At 56.1% G+C, this 16,680-nt stretch overlaps 5 protein-coding genes across 5 annotated transcripts; 2 read left to right on the top strand and 3 right to left on the bottom strand.

The window, feature by feature from the left end:
• Positions 1-119: 119 nt before the first annotated feature.
• Positions 120-1,121, top strand: UV8b_08274 (uncharacterized protein; the record flags this gene model as incomplete). Its single annotated transcript, XM_043145771.1, has 1 exon — positions 120-1,121. One exon carries the CDS (start codon positions 120-122, stop codon positions 1,119-1,121), a length of 1,002 nt encoding a protein of 333 aa, XP_043001706.1.
• A 516-nt stretch (positions 1,122-1,637) lies between these two features.
• UV8b_08273 (uncharacterized protein) lies at positions 1,638-4,532 on the bottom strand (the record flags this gene model as incomplete). The annotated part of the gene is made up of 4 exons (XM_043145770.1): positions 1,638-1,942; positions 2,022-3,757; positions 3,883-4,326; positions 4,441-4,532. The coding sequence occupies 4 exons, from the start codon at positions 4,530-4,532 to the stop codon at positions 1,638-1,640; spliced, it is 2,577 nt and encodes an 858-aa protein (XP_043001705.1).
• Positions 4,533-5,185: 653 nt separating this feature from the next.
• Positions 5,186-6,401, top strand: UV8b_08272 (uncharacterized protein; the record flags this gene model as incomplete). The annotated part of the gene is made up of 7 exons (XM_043145769.1): positions 5,186-5,249; positions 5,330-5,372; positions 5,423-5,463; positions 5,554-5,606; positions 5,689-5,703; positions 5,765-5,890; positions 5,976-6,401. The coding sequence occupies 7 exons, from the start codon at positions 5,186-5,188 to the stop codon at positions 6,399-6,401; spliced, it is 768 nt and encodes a 255-aa protein (XP_043001704.1).
• Positions 6,402-7,307: 906 nt separating this feature from the next.
• Positions 7,308-10,063, bottom strand: UV8b_08271 (uncharacterized protein; the record flags this gene model as incomplete). Its single annotated transcript, XM_043145768.1, has 2 exons — positions 7,308-8,509; positions 8,590-10,063. The coding sequence occupies 2 exons, from the start codon at positions 10,061-10,063 to the stop codon at positions 7,308-7,310; spliced, it is 2,676 nt and encodes an 891-aa protein (XP_043001703.1).
• A 2,931-nt stretch (positions 10,064-12,994) lies between these two features.
• On the bottom strand, positions 12,995-15,384 carry UV8b_08270 (uncharacterized protein; the record flags this gene model as incomplete). Its single annotated transcript, XM_043145767.1, has 4 exons — positions 12,995-14,286; positions 14,361-14,944; positions 15,026-15,127; positions 15,347-15,384. 4 exons carry the CDS (start codon positions 15,382-15,384, stop codon positions 12,995-12,997), a joined length of 2,016 nt encoding a protein of 671 aa, XP_043001702.1.
• Between the last annotated feature and the right edge of the window lie 1,296 nt (positions 15,385-16,680).

Below are 16,680 nucleotides of genomic sequence, written 5' to 3'. Positions count from 1 at the left end.
CCCGCAGCTGCCAGGGCGCGCGCCGCCCGGCGTCCCAGACGCGTAAATTACAGCTCAACTCTTGGTCAACCTACGGAATATCTCGGCCAGCATCACCAACCCCCCAAGCGCAGCGCATCATGGACGAGCCCAAACCCTTCGTCCCCCCTTCCGTCCACCCCCTACCCCTCCTGACCGGCGCCTCCTTCACGCACTACTCCCCCATCCCCCCCGCGCTGCTCTCCCCCGCCCCCGGCTCGGCCGCCCTCCCGCCCTGCTGTCTCGGCGTCGACGAAGCCGGCCGCGGTCCCGTCCTCGGCCCCATGGTCTACGGCGTCTTCTACCTCCCCCTGCCGCTGTCCGACCCTCTCCTCCGCACCACCCACGGCTTCGACGACTCCAAGGTCCTCACGCCCGCCGTCCGCTCCTCCCTCATGCAGACCCTCTGCACGCCCGGCTCCGACCTCCACTCCTCCTGCGGCTGGGCCACCACCGCCCTCTCCGCCCGCGACATTGCCGCCCACATGCTCCAGCCGAGCACCTACAACCTCAACGCCCAGGCCATGGACGCCACCGTCGCCCTCATCCAGGGCGTCTTTGCGCGCGGCGTCAACGTCCGCGAGATATACGTCGACACCATAGGCCAGCCGGCTGCCTACCAGGCCAAGCTGCAGAGGATATTCCCCACCACCAACATCACCGTGGCCAAGAAGGCCGACAGCCTGTACCCGTGCGTCAGCGCCGCGAGCGTCTGCGCAAAAGTCACGAGGGATGCCGCGCTGGAGGAAATGTACAGGGCTAGAGGGGAGGGCCAAGACGCGGGCGCAGACGCGGGCGCCGACGCGGGCGCCGAGGGCATGGCCTGGGGGTCCGGGTATCCCTCCGACGCGCGGTGCGTCAGCTGGATGAAGAGGAATATGCATCCTCTGTTTGGGTGGGGCCCGGAGTGCCGATTCAGCTGGGGCACGGCAAAGGATATGCTGGACGGGAAGGGGGTTGCTATCAAGGTGGATTGGCCGGAGGGGCCGGAGGAGGATGCGGACGCGCCGAGACTGACGGATTTCTTGACGGGACGAACGGGGGACAAGAGTGACGAGCTGGGGGGGTGGTATGGGACTTGTGTTGGGACGGAAGCATTTTAGATTTCAGCGCAGGCGTTTTGCATCAGATGAATTCATTCAAGGTGAATTATTCGATATATCAAACATGCTGAACTGGGCAGCATGGGCGCGAGGAACAGACGGGCAAATTACGCCGACGTTACATGGAACACAACAGCGTAACCGCAAGGAATAGACGAGAAAAACCACGCCGGCATCAGAACACGACTCATACAACCTGACAGCATAGCCGCGACCAACATGCGGCATCAGCACCACGACTCATACATGCTACGCAGCAGCGCTGGCTTCCAGACACGCCCCCCCCCCCCCCTCCAACCGGGGACGCACATCAACGCCGGCACCCACAACCAGCAGCGACAGCACAACAGCAGTCATGAAAACATTATCGTATCTTGGCGAGATAACCTCCCACACACGGTGCTACAGCCCAGCAGTAACAGAATAAAAGACGGGGCGCAACCAACGAAGAAGAGAAAGCCCAGAACCAAAACTCCCGCCCCTCCCCAACGACTTGACCCATGACCCCGCCGTCTTTCAAATGTCCATGTCCGCCTCTTCCGTCGAATGAGCCTTCTTGCCCCGGCTGTCCAGTCTGTCCAGGCTGATTCCATCTCCGTTGGCGCGGTGCGCCCGGGGCTCGGCAGGCACGTCCAGGGCGTGTCTAGCCCTGTCCGAGTTGGCGATGAATTCTCGGAGCTGCTGCTTGGCGATTTCAACGCCCTGGTTGACGGCGGCGTTGCTCATCTGCATCATGGGCCCGAGCAGGTTGAGCGTGTAGGCCACGTATGTGCCGCCGGCCAGCATGATGAGGAAGACAAAGAGGAAGGGGTTGCGGAGGACTAGTAGGTAATCCCGTGTTAGCAGCTTGTCCAATGTCAAAGGGGAAAAAAAAAAAAAATTGCCCTTGGCGAATCTTACCCAAGACGATTTCGTTCCAGCCCAAGGCCACGAGGAGCACGTAAAAGTAAAATGGAATCTGAGCCACGCCGCCAATGGCCCCTCGCTTGGCTTCCACGTAGACGCCGTCCGCCGTCTTCTTGAAGCGCACAACCAGGTCCTGGCGCTTGCTCTCGCTGAGAACCGTCATCTCCTCCTCGAGGCTCTTCCCTTCGTCCTCGTCGACTCCGCCGATGGGTGCCAGGTCCTCCTCGTCACCAGCCTCGGCGCCTCCGGGCTGACCTCCAATAAAGCTCACCAAGTCGGGAGGCGCATACGTCGTTGAGAGGCGGAACCTCGAGAGCAGGGGGATGAGCGTCAGGGTCGACTCTCGCGCCTTTGTGTAGATACCCTCGATGTCGTCCGTGGGCCGCCATATGCGAGGAACGCCGGCCTCGTCGTATCGGAACTTGTCCTCAAAGTTCTCGCGGAGCTTGAGCAGAATGTTGCCTTCCATGACTTCCTCTTCGATCCTCTCGCGCAGACCAACCCAGCTCTTCCGACGCAGACGCCACATGCCAACCTCGGCTTCCTCGTCGCTAGCGTCAAAGCTCTTGGCACGGTCCGCAAAGCGACCCTCGGCTTCCCCGACGATGCCGGTGAAGACGCTCCACACACGATCCCAGAGATCCTTCTCGGGTGGTTTGTCGCCCGTCTCTGGGGCGCCCGTGCCCGCCCGTCCGGAGCCCAGCTTGTTGAACTCGAGGCCAATGGCCTCTCCCAGGCGAGACTTGACCCACCGCTCGACCCTGGTTGCCAGTCGCCGCATTTCTTCCTTGCGCAACTTGCCGCTAACCTCGTCGAGCTCGGCTTCGAACAGCTGGTATTGGGGTTGGAAGTTGGTCCAAGGCAATCCCTGAATCGCCAGTCCTTGGGCTTCAGACTTGAAAATCTCCAACGTCTTGGTCTTCTCGCTGGCGACAATCTCGGCAAACTCGTAGCCGCCGCCTGCTTTTTGGCCAGCCTTGACCTTGTTCGTGACGGCGTCGCTAAACGTCACAACGCCGGCCTTGTGCGCAGCCGCTAATTGGCCCATGTACAGCGCCTTGAGTCTCGCATCGACCTTGGCCTCCAGCTCGTGCCTCTTGCGCGCATACACGCCCTTGTGGTAGCGGCTGGCCTGAGCTTCAAACGCGCGCAGCAGCTGCCCGCGGGCTTCGCTGCTCACTGTCCCGAGATCCGGCAACACCAGAATCTTTCCTAGTTTCGCAGCTTCGCCTTGTCGCTCTTCCAAAGGCACAAGGACAAGGTCAAAGGCGACCAGCACTTCGCGGGAGATTTCGTCGCATCGGAACTGGGCCAACAGCTCTTGCTGTGTAGGCAGGTCGAGGTCCTTGTTGTGAACAATCTGGTCCCAGATGCCTTGGGCATAGACAGAGAAGCCATCGGCCGGAATCCTTCGGTGGTACTCGGGCAAAAAAACGCCGCCTTCCAGCTCGTGATTGGCGCCCTTGTTGCCCTTGTGTCCGGCAGTAAATCTTGATCCAAGTTTGTGCACCTCGCTGACAAACTTGTCGCCCTGCAGAATTTTGTGTGGCAGGGCAGCAAAACCAAAGTCAAAGTAGTCTTCGATTCGAGAGTTTTCGAGCCCCTGAGGCTTGGAGATGGTCGACCAGATCTTGGTGAGATCTTGTATCAGGGTAGTGCGGAGGTTTGTTAAGGGCGTGGTGCCAAGGTGATCTCGGATAACGAAGAAGAGAAGCGATCGCGGAGTAGACCTGCAGGATTGCACCAAGAGATGGCAAAAGAAGAAGGAAAAAGGTCAGAACAGGATAGTTTTTCAAGGGACACGCCGCAAGGCATAGGGCGCGGCGACGGGCAGAACAACGAGAGAGAAACGTACTGCTTATCTTTGAGGAAGAGCTGCAAGTTGACCTCGAACACCGTCTTGAGCAAGCCCATGTTGGCCCCCTGGTACAGGCCCACCTGATGCTCCCAGATATTGACAATGAGGACCTCGCTGGTAGCCAGCGCGAACAGCGCACTTTTCCTCTCAAAGTCCTGGTCTTCGCCACGTTCGCGGCCGTCGGTGCCTTCGACGTCCATGACGAGGATATTGTCGGCCATCTTGGTGCCTGCGCTCTCTTCCCGCCTGTTTTTGGACATCCAGATACCCTTTGTGGTTTGTCGCCGCTCCGTCTCGGACATGACGGAGAACTCGGTGCCAAACAGATTGTTCAGCAGCGTCGACTTGCCCGTGGACTGGGATCCAAAGACGGAGATGATGTGGTAGTTGAAGCCAGAGTCGGCAACGTGCGTTGTCTGCAGGTATTCATTGAGATTATCGCTAAGGGGGGGGTGAGATCGTGAAGCATCAGCCTCAGCCCGTAAGAATGGGGGGAGGGAAGGAGGAGAAAAAGAAAATGCACAGGCGTAGAATCAACGGGAACTCAATGCCTACTTGAAGTCCTTGTCCTCGTCAATGACTTGGACGCCATGTTCGTAGCTTCCGCCAGCAGGCTTGTCGCCCACGGCAGAAAAGTGGCCGTTCATAATAGCTCAAGGGTGGGATTTCGGGAAGATCCAGGGGGCGCAAGCAAACATTAGACGGGTAGGTAGGGCAAGCGCTAAGCCGGGAAAGCGGCGGGGAAGGATAGCAAAGGTGGTGGACAAGTCGAAGTTGAAGCCGTCGAGAAGCCGAGGGGGAGCGGAAGGAGGAGGTTTTGCGAGGGCCCGTGGAAGAAGAAGGGCTGGCAACGGGAACGCGCGAAGAAATAATGGCACCAGACGTGTCGGCACGATGATGAGCCCCGTGTGATCTTGCCAAGCAGCCACTTTGTGGTGCGCCCGGGGCGGGCCACATGCCATGTAGGGCCGTAGGCTAATTAATTGTAGCTCCACCAGTACGGGCCACATGTTACTCCGTACATTTGTGCTGCTGAGCAGCTGAAGACTGTAGTTTGGTTGCCTTATGACCTTATGACGCAGGTTTCCAGGGGGTTCGTTTTTCCGCGTCCGGAGACAATTTGAGCAAGGTGAGGCGGGAGCTGATTGGCTCAAAACGCAAGTGACCACACGGCGGGGCAATCGAAATCGACCTCAAACTTCAAAGCTACCGACTACTGGCTCCTAACATACATACGACACCCCCAAATGCTGCAGCCATCCAATATCCCATCTCTCACGATAGCAGCTTTATCCCCAAAATGCTCATCAGAGAAAGCCACGTCGACGTGCCCACCACCGCCAATGGCCGCACTAGCAACATGCGTGAGCCGCAGGTCCCCCCCCCCCCCCCCCCCAACCGGGTCCTCCCGCAACTGCATCCGTACTCACCGTGAGCACCACAGGAATCTTCGTTTTCCATCCCACCATAGCCGGCTACCCCAATGCGTAAGCCCGCGATCCAGGCTCGGCCCGCTTCCGCTATTGACCAGGGACAGTCGATTCCCCGCCGTCTGTCTCTTTAGCGAGATCTACCAAGGTAAACCCCCAACAAGCCGTCGTCCAAATCCAACCAGCACGCACAAAAAAAAAAAAAAAAAACCTCAAAACGGCTCATCGGCAAGCGCAGTGACTGGCCCCGTGGCCCGCTTCGCCCGCCAGATAGCAGGCCAGGGTTACATTGTCGCCGCCGTCATCCTACCACGACTTTGTCGGGCCCGAGCCCCTCAACTACGACGCTGCTGACACGGACCGCGGGAACAAGTTCAAGATTGAAAAGGTACAATTCCGTCGAACGAGACGCTGCCAAGGCGAAACCTGTTGAAAGCGGTTGGTTCTAGACCCTCGAGTCGTACGACGTCGATTCCTTCGCCACCGTCGACTACCTGCTTTCACTGCCTACTTGCACCGGGCGCATCGGCTCCACGGGCATGTGCCTGGGAGGACATCTCGCCCTCCGAGCAGCAGTACGTTGATGGCCATTGTTTCCTCGCCTCCGTGGCATATTGACCACCATCGCGCGCCAAGCGAGGGGTGCTGATCCGCCAGCAGCTGGATGACAGAGTCTCCGCCGCGGTCGCCTACTTCCCAACCGACATTCACTCCCGCACGCTTGGCCCCTACACAGCCCCCAACTCGGCATACGCCTCCCCTCCCGCCTCGTCCCACACAATCGACCTCTTGTCGAGAATCCAGGCCGAAGTATCCCTCATCTTTGGCATCAAAGACACCCACGTCCCCGATGCGGGTCGCGACCTCATCCGCCTCAAGCTCCGCGAGGCCAACGTAGCATTCAGCTTCCACGAGTTCGCGTGGGCTCAGCACGCCTTTATCCGCGACGAGCTGAGTAAAGGCCGGTATGATCCTGCCGTAAGCAAGGCTTGTTTCGAGGTGCTGATGGAGGTCTTTGGCCGGGTTTTGAGGACCGAGCTGGGGAGCAGGGAAGGCAGCGGAGCTGAGCCGGAGCACGTTTGCTAGCTGCCACCGCGCCGAGCAGTTGACTATTGTAGCTCGGGTCCAATGATGACGAGATGAAAAGCTGAGGTCAAACCGGCCACTATGAGGGATAAACACATGTGTACGGATGTGCAGATGCCACGGCAAATGAGAGCGTCCTTGTATCACCTCCCTATATATTGCCGCGCAATCGCCATGAAATGTTGGCAGTGCAGACCCCTAGATAAGCGTCAGCCCGATGATGATAGTACTGATACTAAATGTATCCACTGACCTTCAGTATCATAGTATTACATAGGTACCTACGTAAACATGCCTTAACCCTTTCCCTGAGCGAAATAGTACTATAAACCGTATCCACTAATTATCATGGTATTATCGGCACGCAACAGCGTCCTTCATCATCTACCCATGCATCGCCGCATAAACACCTCAGTGTTGGCAACGCGCGGCCTATATAGCCATGCGCGCGATAGCAACAGTACTACTCCGTACTACCAAACGCATTCACCATCGGTCACGAGTTGGCGTGGCGCACAACGCAATTACCTATTCCGAACATGTACGCAGACACCCAGCACACGAGCTTTACATCCCCAACGCTCGAATACACGAGCAGCAGGACCGGCGCGCTGCCGCACCAACTGGCTACCGGCACCAGCACCCCCGGCCATGTCAATCAAACACTCGTCGCAAAACGTCACCGTATCCTGAACCGGCATGCTGTGCCGTTTTTTCTATCTTTTTTACATGCCCGCTGCTAGTCGCAGCTTTACGATTACAGCACGTAAAAGCTGGAGATCAGCCTGTGACCCTTAGCTACCCCAAAGGGGCCGTGCAGCCCTTGTTGGCGTCAAAAACCCCCATATCATGCGACAGCCATGCTTGTTTCCTTCCACTAGGCCCCGGTTTCACATGATGATTTACCTAGTCACGCGGCCCGCGTGATGGCCCTCGAGAAAGACCGCCGAGCCGAGACCGCTGCGACTCCGTCGGGCGGAGGCGTGGCTCGAGAGCCTCTTCTTCCTCTTCCTGCACAGCAGGCGGGTGCTGACCACCACGGCTGAAGCTGAAGAACCGTCTAGGGAGGCCCGTCTGCGCCTCCTCGTCAAAGGACCCTAGTCGCGGGCTCATGAGATAGCCACCAGCGCCGGCGACCGAGGGGCTCAGCGACTGAAGCCCCTCGCCCGCCCGTCTTCGTCCGCGCTGACTCTCCCTCTTGAGGAGCTCGTTGCGGATTGAATCAATGTCCCTCGAGCGTTGTCGATCCATCGACGGCGAGCGCGACGCGATGGATCGGTCATCTCGCGAGTCCCAGTTGCCACTCGTCTCGACGGCCAACGTTCTAGCATTCAGCTCGGCAGCGGCCTGTGTTTCGGCGGCATGAGCCTCCTCGTCCGTCTGGCCGACCTGGGCCGGCACCATGCGCGCAGCGTCTGCCTTCTTAGCGGCCTCCTCGCGGCTTTTGGCTGCCCATGGGTCGGTCACCGCAACCGAGTAAGTTGGGTTGGTGGGTCCGCCCAGGGCTTCAACGCCGCCTCCAGGAGGGTGGATGGGAATCTTCTTGAGAGCAAGCGCCAGAGCACACATGAACTTGGAGCGGCGAGTGGCCTTGACAACGCCGTTGTGCCAGTTAGACTTGTGCTGGATCGAGATATCCAAGGTGAGCTTGTCGAGGTTGTTGACGCCGTCAACCCCAATGGTGAACTCGGGCTTGAAGTCGCGAGAGTTGTCGGGGTGTCTGACAAACTTCTCCATCTCGGCACGGAGCAGCTCAATGTCTTCGAATGACGTGTCATACGACACGTCGACTTTGAAGGACTCTGTCATGGACTTGCTTCGCGTAACATTGTCGATCCAAAGATTATTCAGAACAATGTTGGGTACTTGAGTCACTTGGTTCTGGGAAGTTTTGGTGAAGACGGTGTACAGCAGAGAGATCCTCTCAACCATCATCTGCACGCCACCAATCTCGACCCGATCACCCACGTCATACGGATGCTTGACGAAGAGGAAAATGCAAGAACCAAGAAACTCTTGAGTTGTGACGGCAAAGACAAAGGACAGCGACAGAAGCGCTGTGCCAGCAGTGGCGACCGTAGTCAAGAAGCTGCTGTGGAAGAAGAAGACTAAAAGAAGAAGAAAAAGCCACTGTCAGTACCGTGCATACAAGAAGGAATGGGCTGATGTGATGCGGGTGCGTGCTTACGGAAGATGAAAACGGTTAGCAGGACGACCACGAAAAGCAAGACCTTGTCAAAAACACGGAGAGCTTGGCCAATGTCCTTCATGCCTTCGCCGATTGCTTTGCGCTCCTGGCCAATTTCCATCGTTTTGCGGACCATTTCGTCAAGACTGATGTCGCCATTCGCATCCGAATCTATCATGTTGAAGGCCTCTTCAGCTTCCGATTTGTACTCAGGGCCCAAAACCTCTTCAAAATCGTCCAGGTACAGGGCGTCCTTGCCCTCGAGGACAAAAGACATCCAGATTCGTCGGGCAAGTGCCTCGGACGGCAACTTCTTCTCCAAAGCCTCGAGGACAATGGAATGGGCAGAGTTGGGATTGAAGACCTGCTTTCCGGTAATCTCCTTTGCAACATGTCCGACAACCGAGGTGACCTTGTCTCCGAATCGACCGACATCGCCAATGATCTTCATGGGCGTGGCAGCTCCGTTGCCGCCAATGATTTTCTTCTTCTTGGATCGCAGCATCATGTCAATGCTATCGTTGATGACATAATCTTCCTCGGCGAAATCCCGGCAGTACATGGGAAACAGGGTTCGGGAAGCGTCGTACAGCAGGCCGAGCAGGTGTATCTCGTGCTTGGAGGCCTTGATGCGGTTTGCAAAAGAACGTTGGTGATAGGAAACGCCAATCAACTGCACCAGTGCCTTCTCCACCAAGAGCACGGCTGAAGACACAAAGAGGGCACCCAAGATCTTCTCCATGGTGTCGCACCAAGAGACGTGGAAGTTGATTGGCTCGGCGAACAGGTTCCTGAAGGTAATCCAGGTGGCGAGGGCCCAGAAGAAGAGGGACAGAGTGATGGTCAAGTTCTTCAAAACAGTGGCGTACTTGCGCACTCCCATGCTGACGACACCGCAAATGAACATGAAAGCCTTGGGAAGCACCCAGGCGACCACTTTGGCGGCCCACAGGGAAAGCCAAGTGATTTCGATCCATTGGAAGAGTTTGAACAAGGTAGGGCCGTTCTTGTTCTTGGCCTTGCCGTTAGCGTCCTTGAAGCTGTCACCGGAGCCGAGGAAGATCTCGTCCTTTTTGTCGGCAAGGTGAAGGGCGACGAGAGGGATACCGAGCAGAACCGCAACCGGCACCACGTAGACCATGTAGCGCGTGACGACAGAAAAGCCAACGACTTTCTCGTAGAGCCTGCCGAGTGCGTTTACGCTGACTTCGTCGGAACCGCCGGTGTTGTTCCGGCCCAACTTGTCATCACCAACCTTTCGCCGACGGCCAGCATGGCGGTGATGCAGCTCATTCTCGGGCTTTTCTGATGATGCGGAATCACACGAGTGGGATGTGGCGTGGCTGGGTTTGCGGTTGCCCGAGGTCGAGGCACTGCTCTTGACCGCAGTCAGAGGGATACCGGCTTCGTTCATGTCGTGTTCCGATTTGCTGCCGAGGGGGATGAAGCCCGACGTCTGCCGATTTGCCACCATCACACCCAGGCCAAAGGACGTGTTGCCGGGGCGGGTTCGACCCTTTTTGTTGTTGTACTGTTGCTCGGGGACGAGAACTGAAGGGCGGAATCACACACAAGTCCGTGGGTTGGTCTAGGTGTTGGAGTTGGCGACGCAGCGTATTGTGAAAAAAACCAACGCTTGCAATCAATGCCTCCGTTCCGGGTATTCGCCCAGAGCAAACAAAGGTACAAAGAATTCGTGATTCGTGAATACAATTCGAAGGGAAACGCGTCGCCGGTGTGAAAAAAAAGATACCAAGTGCGGATGCCAGCGATTTGGCAGCTGGGGATTCCTCGCGCCGCAAGCGTAGACCTGAAGTCCGGCTCCAGTCAATCGAGGAATAACGAATTCAAAATGGCTCGCACCTCCAGAGCACAAGGTGAAGATTTCTTGGTGGTGGTGTTGTGACGGCTGCTGCAGACGTTATCTCTGGCCGAGGCCTACTGTAGTCCGATGGGTTGCGTCTAAAACAAAATCAAATCAACGCGAGAGGAGTTGTCTAGGAAAAGATACGAATAAGGGAAATCTAGCACGAGTGAAACAAAGGAGAGGGCTGAAGGAAATGGGATAAGGAGAAAGGCACGCAGGAAAAGAATGATGCTGCGGGTGTGGAGCTCAAAAAGTTGCAAATGCTACGTAAGGGGTTTCTGGCCACGGATGGGTGGAGAAGCGAGAGTGAAACAAGATACGGGGGACAGCCATCGGCAAGTGCCTGGTGTGAGGAGGTGTGGAGGGAGGGCTTGGCTGATGTAACTAGGTACCCAGGTACCTGAAGGTACCTGGCACGCCTGTGCGGCGGACCCAGATTGACAGACAAGAAGCATCAATCGTTGACCTCATTCGCGGAAGTAAGTAAATAGATATATACGAACGGGCAAAAACAAAACATCTTTGCTGAAAACGATTGAAATAACCAGGTCACTGCGCATTTTCAGCATCAATTGAGCCATGTTGAAGCCCGGCAGGTATTGACCCAAGTTGAGTCTGGGTGCAAACAGCCAGCAGCTACAGCACTACGTACCGTGACACAAAGCACCTGCAACGGCAACGTTTCCCCTGCATTCCATGGAATCAATTTCATGCCCGCTGGCACAGCCACCCACCATCCTTGGCCGCCAAGCGCAACGCCACAGGGGCAGGACAGGCGATAAATCTGCGCTGTCCGTGGCCCGTTCAGTAAATTCTCCCGACAAGGACCATTCCAATCTCGTCAATCCGTTTCGTCCCTTCTTTCCAATCAGAAACATCAACACGACTCGGCGGTCTCCGCCGTACGCACGCGACTAAGCATCAATCACAGCACAGCGCACATGAAGACAAACCCAGCCACGCCGGTACGCAGGGAAACATCAGCCACCCCGGCATCGTGCATTCGTTGCCCAACCAGCCCCATCGTTGCTCATCGTCTCTCCATTCCCCCAACGGACGGCCACTGTCTCTGGGCCCCCCTCCCCCCCCACCACCTTGCTCATCTCGATCCCTCATCTTGGCCTCGCCATTCGCCGCCGCACTAGAAAATCTCTTCCGCCAGCCTGGCAAGCCACGAATCCATCCGTTTGCCACCGCGAAACCCCTCCCGCGCGCCAACCAACGGATGGATTGACGCATACGTCATACCCGAGCCAGTGCGTCAGCCAAGGCCCGACGAGAGGCAGAAGCACGAGTCTTGGCCGCGTACGGAGTACAGAGTACGGTTTCTGGAAATCAAAATCTCACATGAAAAAAGGCTGCCCACTCGGCGTTGCAGCGTTTGAGTTCGCCAGGCGGCCGGCCTGCCACCCCTCGAGCCCCGTCGATTCTTTGGCCGGCGGCCCCATAAGTTCCATCCAGCTTGGTCCTGTCCTGGGCTCTTGGGGACTGAAAGGAAAGTCGTGGATGAGGTGGGTTGAATTTGTTCCAAAGCGCATGCATCTTTCCAGCTAGGAAAAGAAACTTCATTCCCCCTTGGTAATCCTACAGCACCCTTCAACAGCTTCTCGCTCCAAATATAGAAAACGTCCGGTTGTTGCAGAGGGCCGTGGCCGTCACTGACTCACTATACCCTGTCCATACGCCGCCACAAGTCCAGACCCCACGCCCATGGCACATATGATACATACTACATACTGTATTGACTGTAGCACTTTCCATGCCATGCTCGCAGGGGCTTGGCTTTCTATACATGTCCATGTTTAGTCACTGAAAATTCTAATATTGCATGTGTTTTATTTTATAAACTCTTGACCTTTTACTTCAAAGCTACCCTCAGCTTCTGTAAATCCCCCTGTTCAATTTAATAGTATCCACCAGTGGACGTCAAGAATATCAACCTCGGGCATATTAGTCAGAGGCACTGTAATTGCAAGTTTCCACCCAAAGTTGCATGCCGGCAAGGCCCACATCACGCCCAACACCAGTACCCTCTGACGCCGTATCACTCAATCAACTCCCAGCTTCGATGCTGACCGACTGGCCGCTGCATCCAGACGGAATCCGCCAAGTGGTGACGGCGCGCCCGCGCTCGTCTTCAAGGCAGCGAGTGCTCCAAAAGGCCGTGAACTGGACTCCAGAACCAAACAGTCTGCGCATCATACAAAACAAAACTTAAAAAGAAAAGAAAAAGAAAAAGAAAAAACACAGCTGCTGCATTACGTTGTGCGTACATGGAAAAGCGGGTAATTTACATAGGGTATCGTGACTGCCGTCGTCCATCCATCCATCCAAGCGCCTGCTCCGACTCGTGTGTATCATCAGCTGCCAATGCTCAAGTGTCCGAATGTTAAAACACATCTAACAACATGGACAAGACCGATATATATATACATACATATATATGTATAAAAGATGGTTTCCCAAGAAGCATAGGCCCGTGTGCTAGTGCGAAAATATTCCCAAATGCCATAATGGCGGCCAGTTCGCTTGAACTACTTACTGGCTGCTGCTTCGCCTCATCGGTTCTCTTGTCCTCGTAGTCGTCGCGTATCCCACTACATCTTTCAACTCCACCATGGCCTTGTCGTTTTCATCTCCCCCGTGGCTGCTTTTATTATCTTCTGGTTCTTCTTCTTCTTCTTCTTCCTCCTCGTGCTCCGCAACATCCAGCTGATACAGCGGCTGGAGCCTCGCATGCTTTTGGAAGAGAAGCCATCGTTTGCACCACCAAGGAAGCGCCTTGGTCGTCTGGTACCGCACAAAGACCCGGGTGGGAACAGCAAAGATGTAATCGAGCTCCTCTAGCGTCCTCTGCTTGGTCTCCGGAACAAATAAGAAGATCAAAACAAGTGCGGCAATGTTGAAACCTGCATAAAACCCAAAGGATCCAATCACCCCCAGCCGGCCGAGCATGAGAGGGAACGTGATGCCCAGAACCGCCGCCCAGAACAGGTTTGTCGCCACGGCCCACGCCATGCCGACCTCACGGTGAGAAAGGGGAAACACTTCGGCCGAGTACGTAAACGGAACGGGTCCCTCGCCGGGAGAGTAAAACGCTGCGAATAGATAGACAAACGCGGCAACCATGGCGAGATGCGGGCCAGTTGTTCCCGGTATCAGAGTACACAGTCCAGCCGCGAGCAATGTCCACGCCATTTGTGGAAAGGTAAACAATAGTAAAGATCGCCGTCCAAACGTGTCAATCGTCCACACAGCAGGGAACGCAAATAAAAAGTTGATGAGCCCAAACCCCCAAGTAGCCCACAGTGCCTCCAGAGGAGAGGCGCCGGCTGTGCGGAAAACGTCGGACGAGTAAAATGCGATAATGTTGATGCCGCACATCTGTTGGGCTATCATGACTATAAACGAGGCAAGCGTGGCTCGGCGGATGCGCGGAATTTTGAATAGATCGATGAACCTATTTACGTAGTCGCCGTGTCCGATGAACTCCTTCTCGACTTGAAGCTGAACATGGATGTAGTACAAGTCGCGAGCGGCTTGGACAGGACTGTTTCGTAACCGGAGCAGCGATCGCATGGCGTCTCTATAGCGGCCCTTCTTGATGTACCAACGCGGCGATTCGGGGCAAAAGTAGATGAGAAGGGCGAGCGGGACAGCCGGGATAAATGCCGATCCCAGTTGGAATCGCCAGACATTTTCGAGGAGCTTCATTAGGCCCAGGTTGGCACACGTCCCCAAGAATATGCCGAACGCAGTCCACAATTGCCAGCTCATGACCAAAGCACCTCGAATAGGAGCGGGCGAGTTTTCCGCAGCATAGATTGGCACTAAGACGAGGGCAAGGTCAGGACAGTGGCGCGGGCAACGATGGCTCTCGACGGGTTTTCTTTGCGTGACTCACCAGTCGAAGCTTTGGTGCCCATGCCAACGCCAAGGAGGATGCGACATGCGAAAAGTTGCTGCCAGGTGTTGCAAAAGGCACCGGCCAGAACTGGCCATAAGCAGAAATTTGCGGCAACAAAAATGGAACCGCGGCGCCCAAAGTACGAGTTGATGGGATCGGTCAGCCAGCACCCGACCAAGGCAGTGCCGATATATGGAGCGGCATTGACGAGACCAACCAGGAGCTTCTCGCGATTGGAGTTGCCTCCGATGCCAAAGGCTTTGGGGAATTCGAGGTTGGCGCCGTTTGAACCCGTCTGGTCCCACCCTTGGACTGCAGCGCCGACTGAACAAGTAATGATGGTCAGGTATAAAACCTTGGGGATGCGCCATTTGTGAAGAACCTCTGCACGCAAGGAATCAACGTCCTCTTGGCTGAGGGCTTCGGGGCCGATGATGTCTTCATAGCCAGTGGGATCTTGGGCAACGAGAGCGCCTTGTCTGATGAGATGACGGTAGTCGCCCAGGTCTTTCTCGAGACAGAAATGGTCCACATTTCTGAGAAGCACACGTCGAGGGATTCCAATTAACGGGTTTTTGATCCTGTTGCACACAATGAGTATTAGTATCGAGAGGAGCTTTTGTGAAGTCGATCAGGCACACCATGGTTTGAAAAGGCCCTACTTTGCTTCGATATTGGAATTGAGATTGACTTGCGGAACAGAGCCAGCGCGGGAGCTGAGCCCCGCCTCGGTCGAAAGGGCGGTATGGAAGTCATTTGTAATTCTGCCGCGAGCATGGAAGTCAGCAAATCCAAGTCGATGGTGGGAGAGACGAGTTCAAAAGTCTGCAGCGTGGTTGAGACTCTCTTGTCTTGATTTTCATGCGAATCTGAGACGCCGACATTGTTCGTCTCCCGAGAGCGCCCGGCCCGCTTATATTCAGCTGAAACAAGAAGCCTGGCGGGAATTTCTCAATTACAACCAGGAGCACGGCGAGACATACTCTGGGGCCCCCTGAACCCTGTCAGGACGAGGTTCCATCACAAGCAACGGCGACGGAAGCCGCGGCTGCAGCTACCGTCGCAGGCGCGAGGAGCAGTATCCGGGGAAAAGAAGCCCAGTCAGAGCTGGCAGTGGAGAAGGACGACTTTGGAAAAGTCAAGGTGCGGTGGCAGTGAGGTGGCAGCGAGCACTGAGGTCCCATAGAGCTGGTTTACCGAGTGCCGAACAGCGATTGTTCGGTGGGCGGGTCGGGGGGGGGGGGAGGGGGGTCTGGTAGTGGCAATGCTTGTCGGAGGAAGCAAGTGGCAGCGACTTGGGAGGCTTGCGAGGCTTCCGAGGCTTCCGAGGAATTCAACGGGCAGCTGGGCCCTCGGGGGTCAAATATTGGCTTAGGTGCCTACCTAGGTAGATATTCTTGAAAGTTGCCGTTGACGGTATGGGAGACGACGACGCAGAGAAATCGAACGGAGACTCCAGGTCATGAGCGGAAAGGGGCGTCGGTTCAGCCCGGCCGCAGGTATGTATCCGTGCTCCGTGAGGCTTACGCCGCGCAAATGGCAATCGCAGGGTAACGCGGAGAGTTTATGTTTATGTAACGAGCAGCAGGTTTGGCACCCCAAGACGGGTGGGACAAGTGAAGGGGATGGGCATGGGCATGGGCATGGGCATGGGCATGGGCATGGGCATGGGCATGGGGAAACCATGGTATTAATAACCCCAGCTTCCCATTGCTGTTTCTTGTTGCCTTTTTTGGCGGACAAACACTTCAAAGTACTTTAGGTGTGCAGTTTGACTCGAGGCGCCCTCCGGCCTCGCCATGGCTGAGTGAGGGTCGGGAGGGCAGGAGGACGGGGAAGCTCCTGCCGCTTTATTGACGCAGCGCCTACTTGTACCGCGCTGGTCGACATACGATGATGCTCTCGACTCCACGTGCACCTACCCAAGACACTTTTACATAAGGTACCTAACCTAGGTAGGTACCTACCTAGGTACTTGGCTGGCGACAACTGACACGGCCGATGATTTTCTCACTTGTGAATTCCAAGTATCGACTCCTCATCATGTTCTTTGAGGGGCCCTGGGATCTGTCTTGCCCACGACGCTGGTGCCTCCTCCACGCATCGCATCGTAACTTGACACTTGTTGAGATGTAGTCTCTCCAGCCACGTGCTGCCAAGATACTGTGTGCCTGCAAGACATTCAACCGACCAGCATGGCCCTGACAATACCCTCAACGAGTCATTTCGTCAACGAGCCGTGAAGCGTGGGAAATGACGTCGCCCTTTGACGACTCTCAAGCTCGAGGCTTGGTTGACTTGAAGTACAATCACCTTG

The sequence above is a fragment of the Ustilaginoidea virens genome, chromosome 7 (genome assembly GCF_000687475.1).
Source record: "Ustilaginoidea virens chromosome 7, complete sequence".
Lineage (NCBI taxonomy): Eukaryota > Fungi > Ascomycota > Sordariomycetes > Hypocreales > Clavicipitaceae > Ustilaginoidea > Ustilaginoidea virens.
This window is presented reverse-complemented; position numbering and strand designations above follow the sequence as displayed.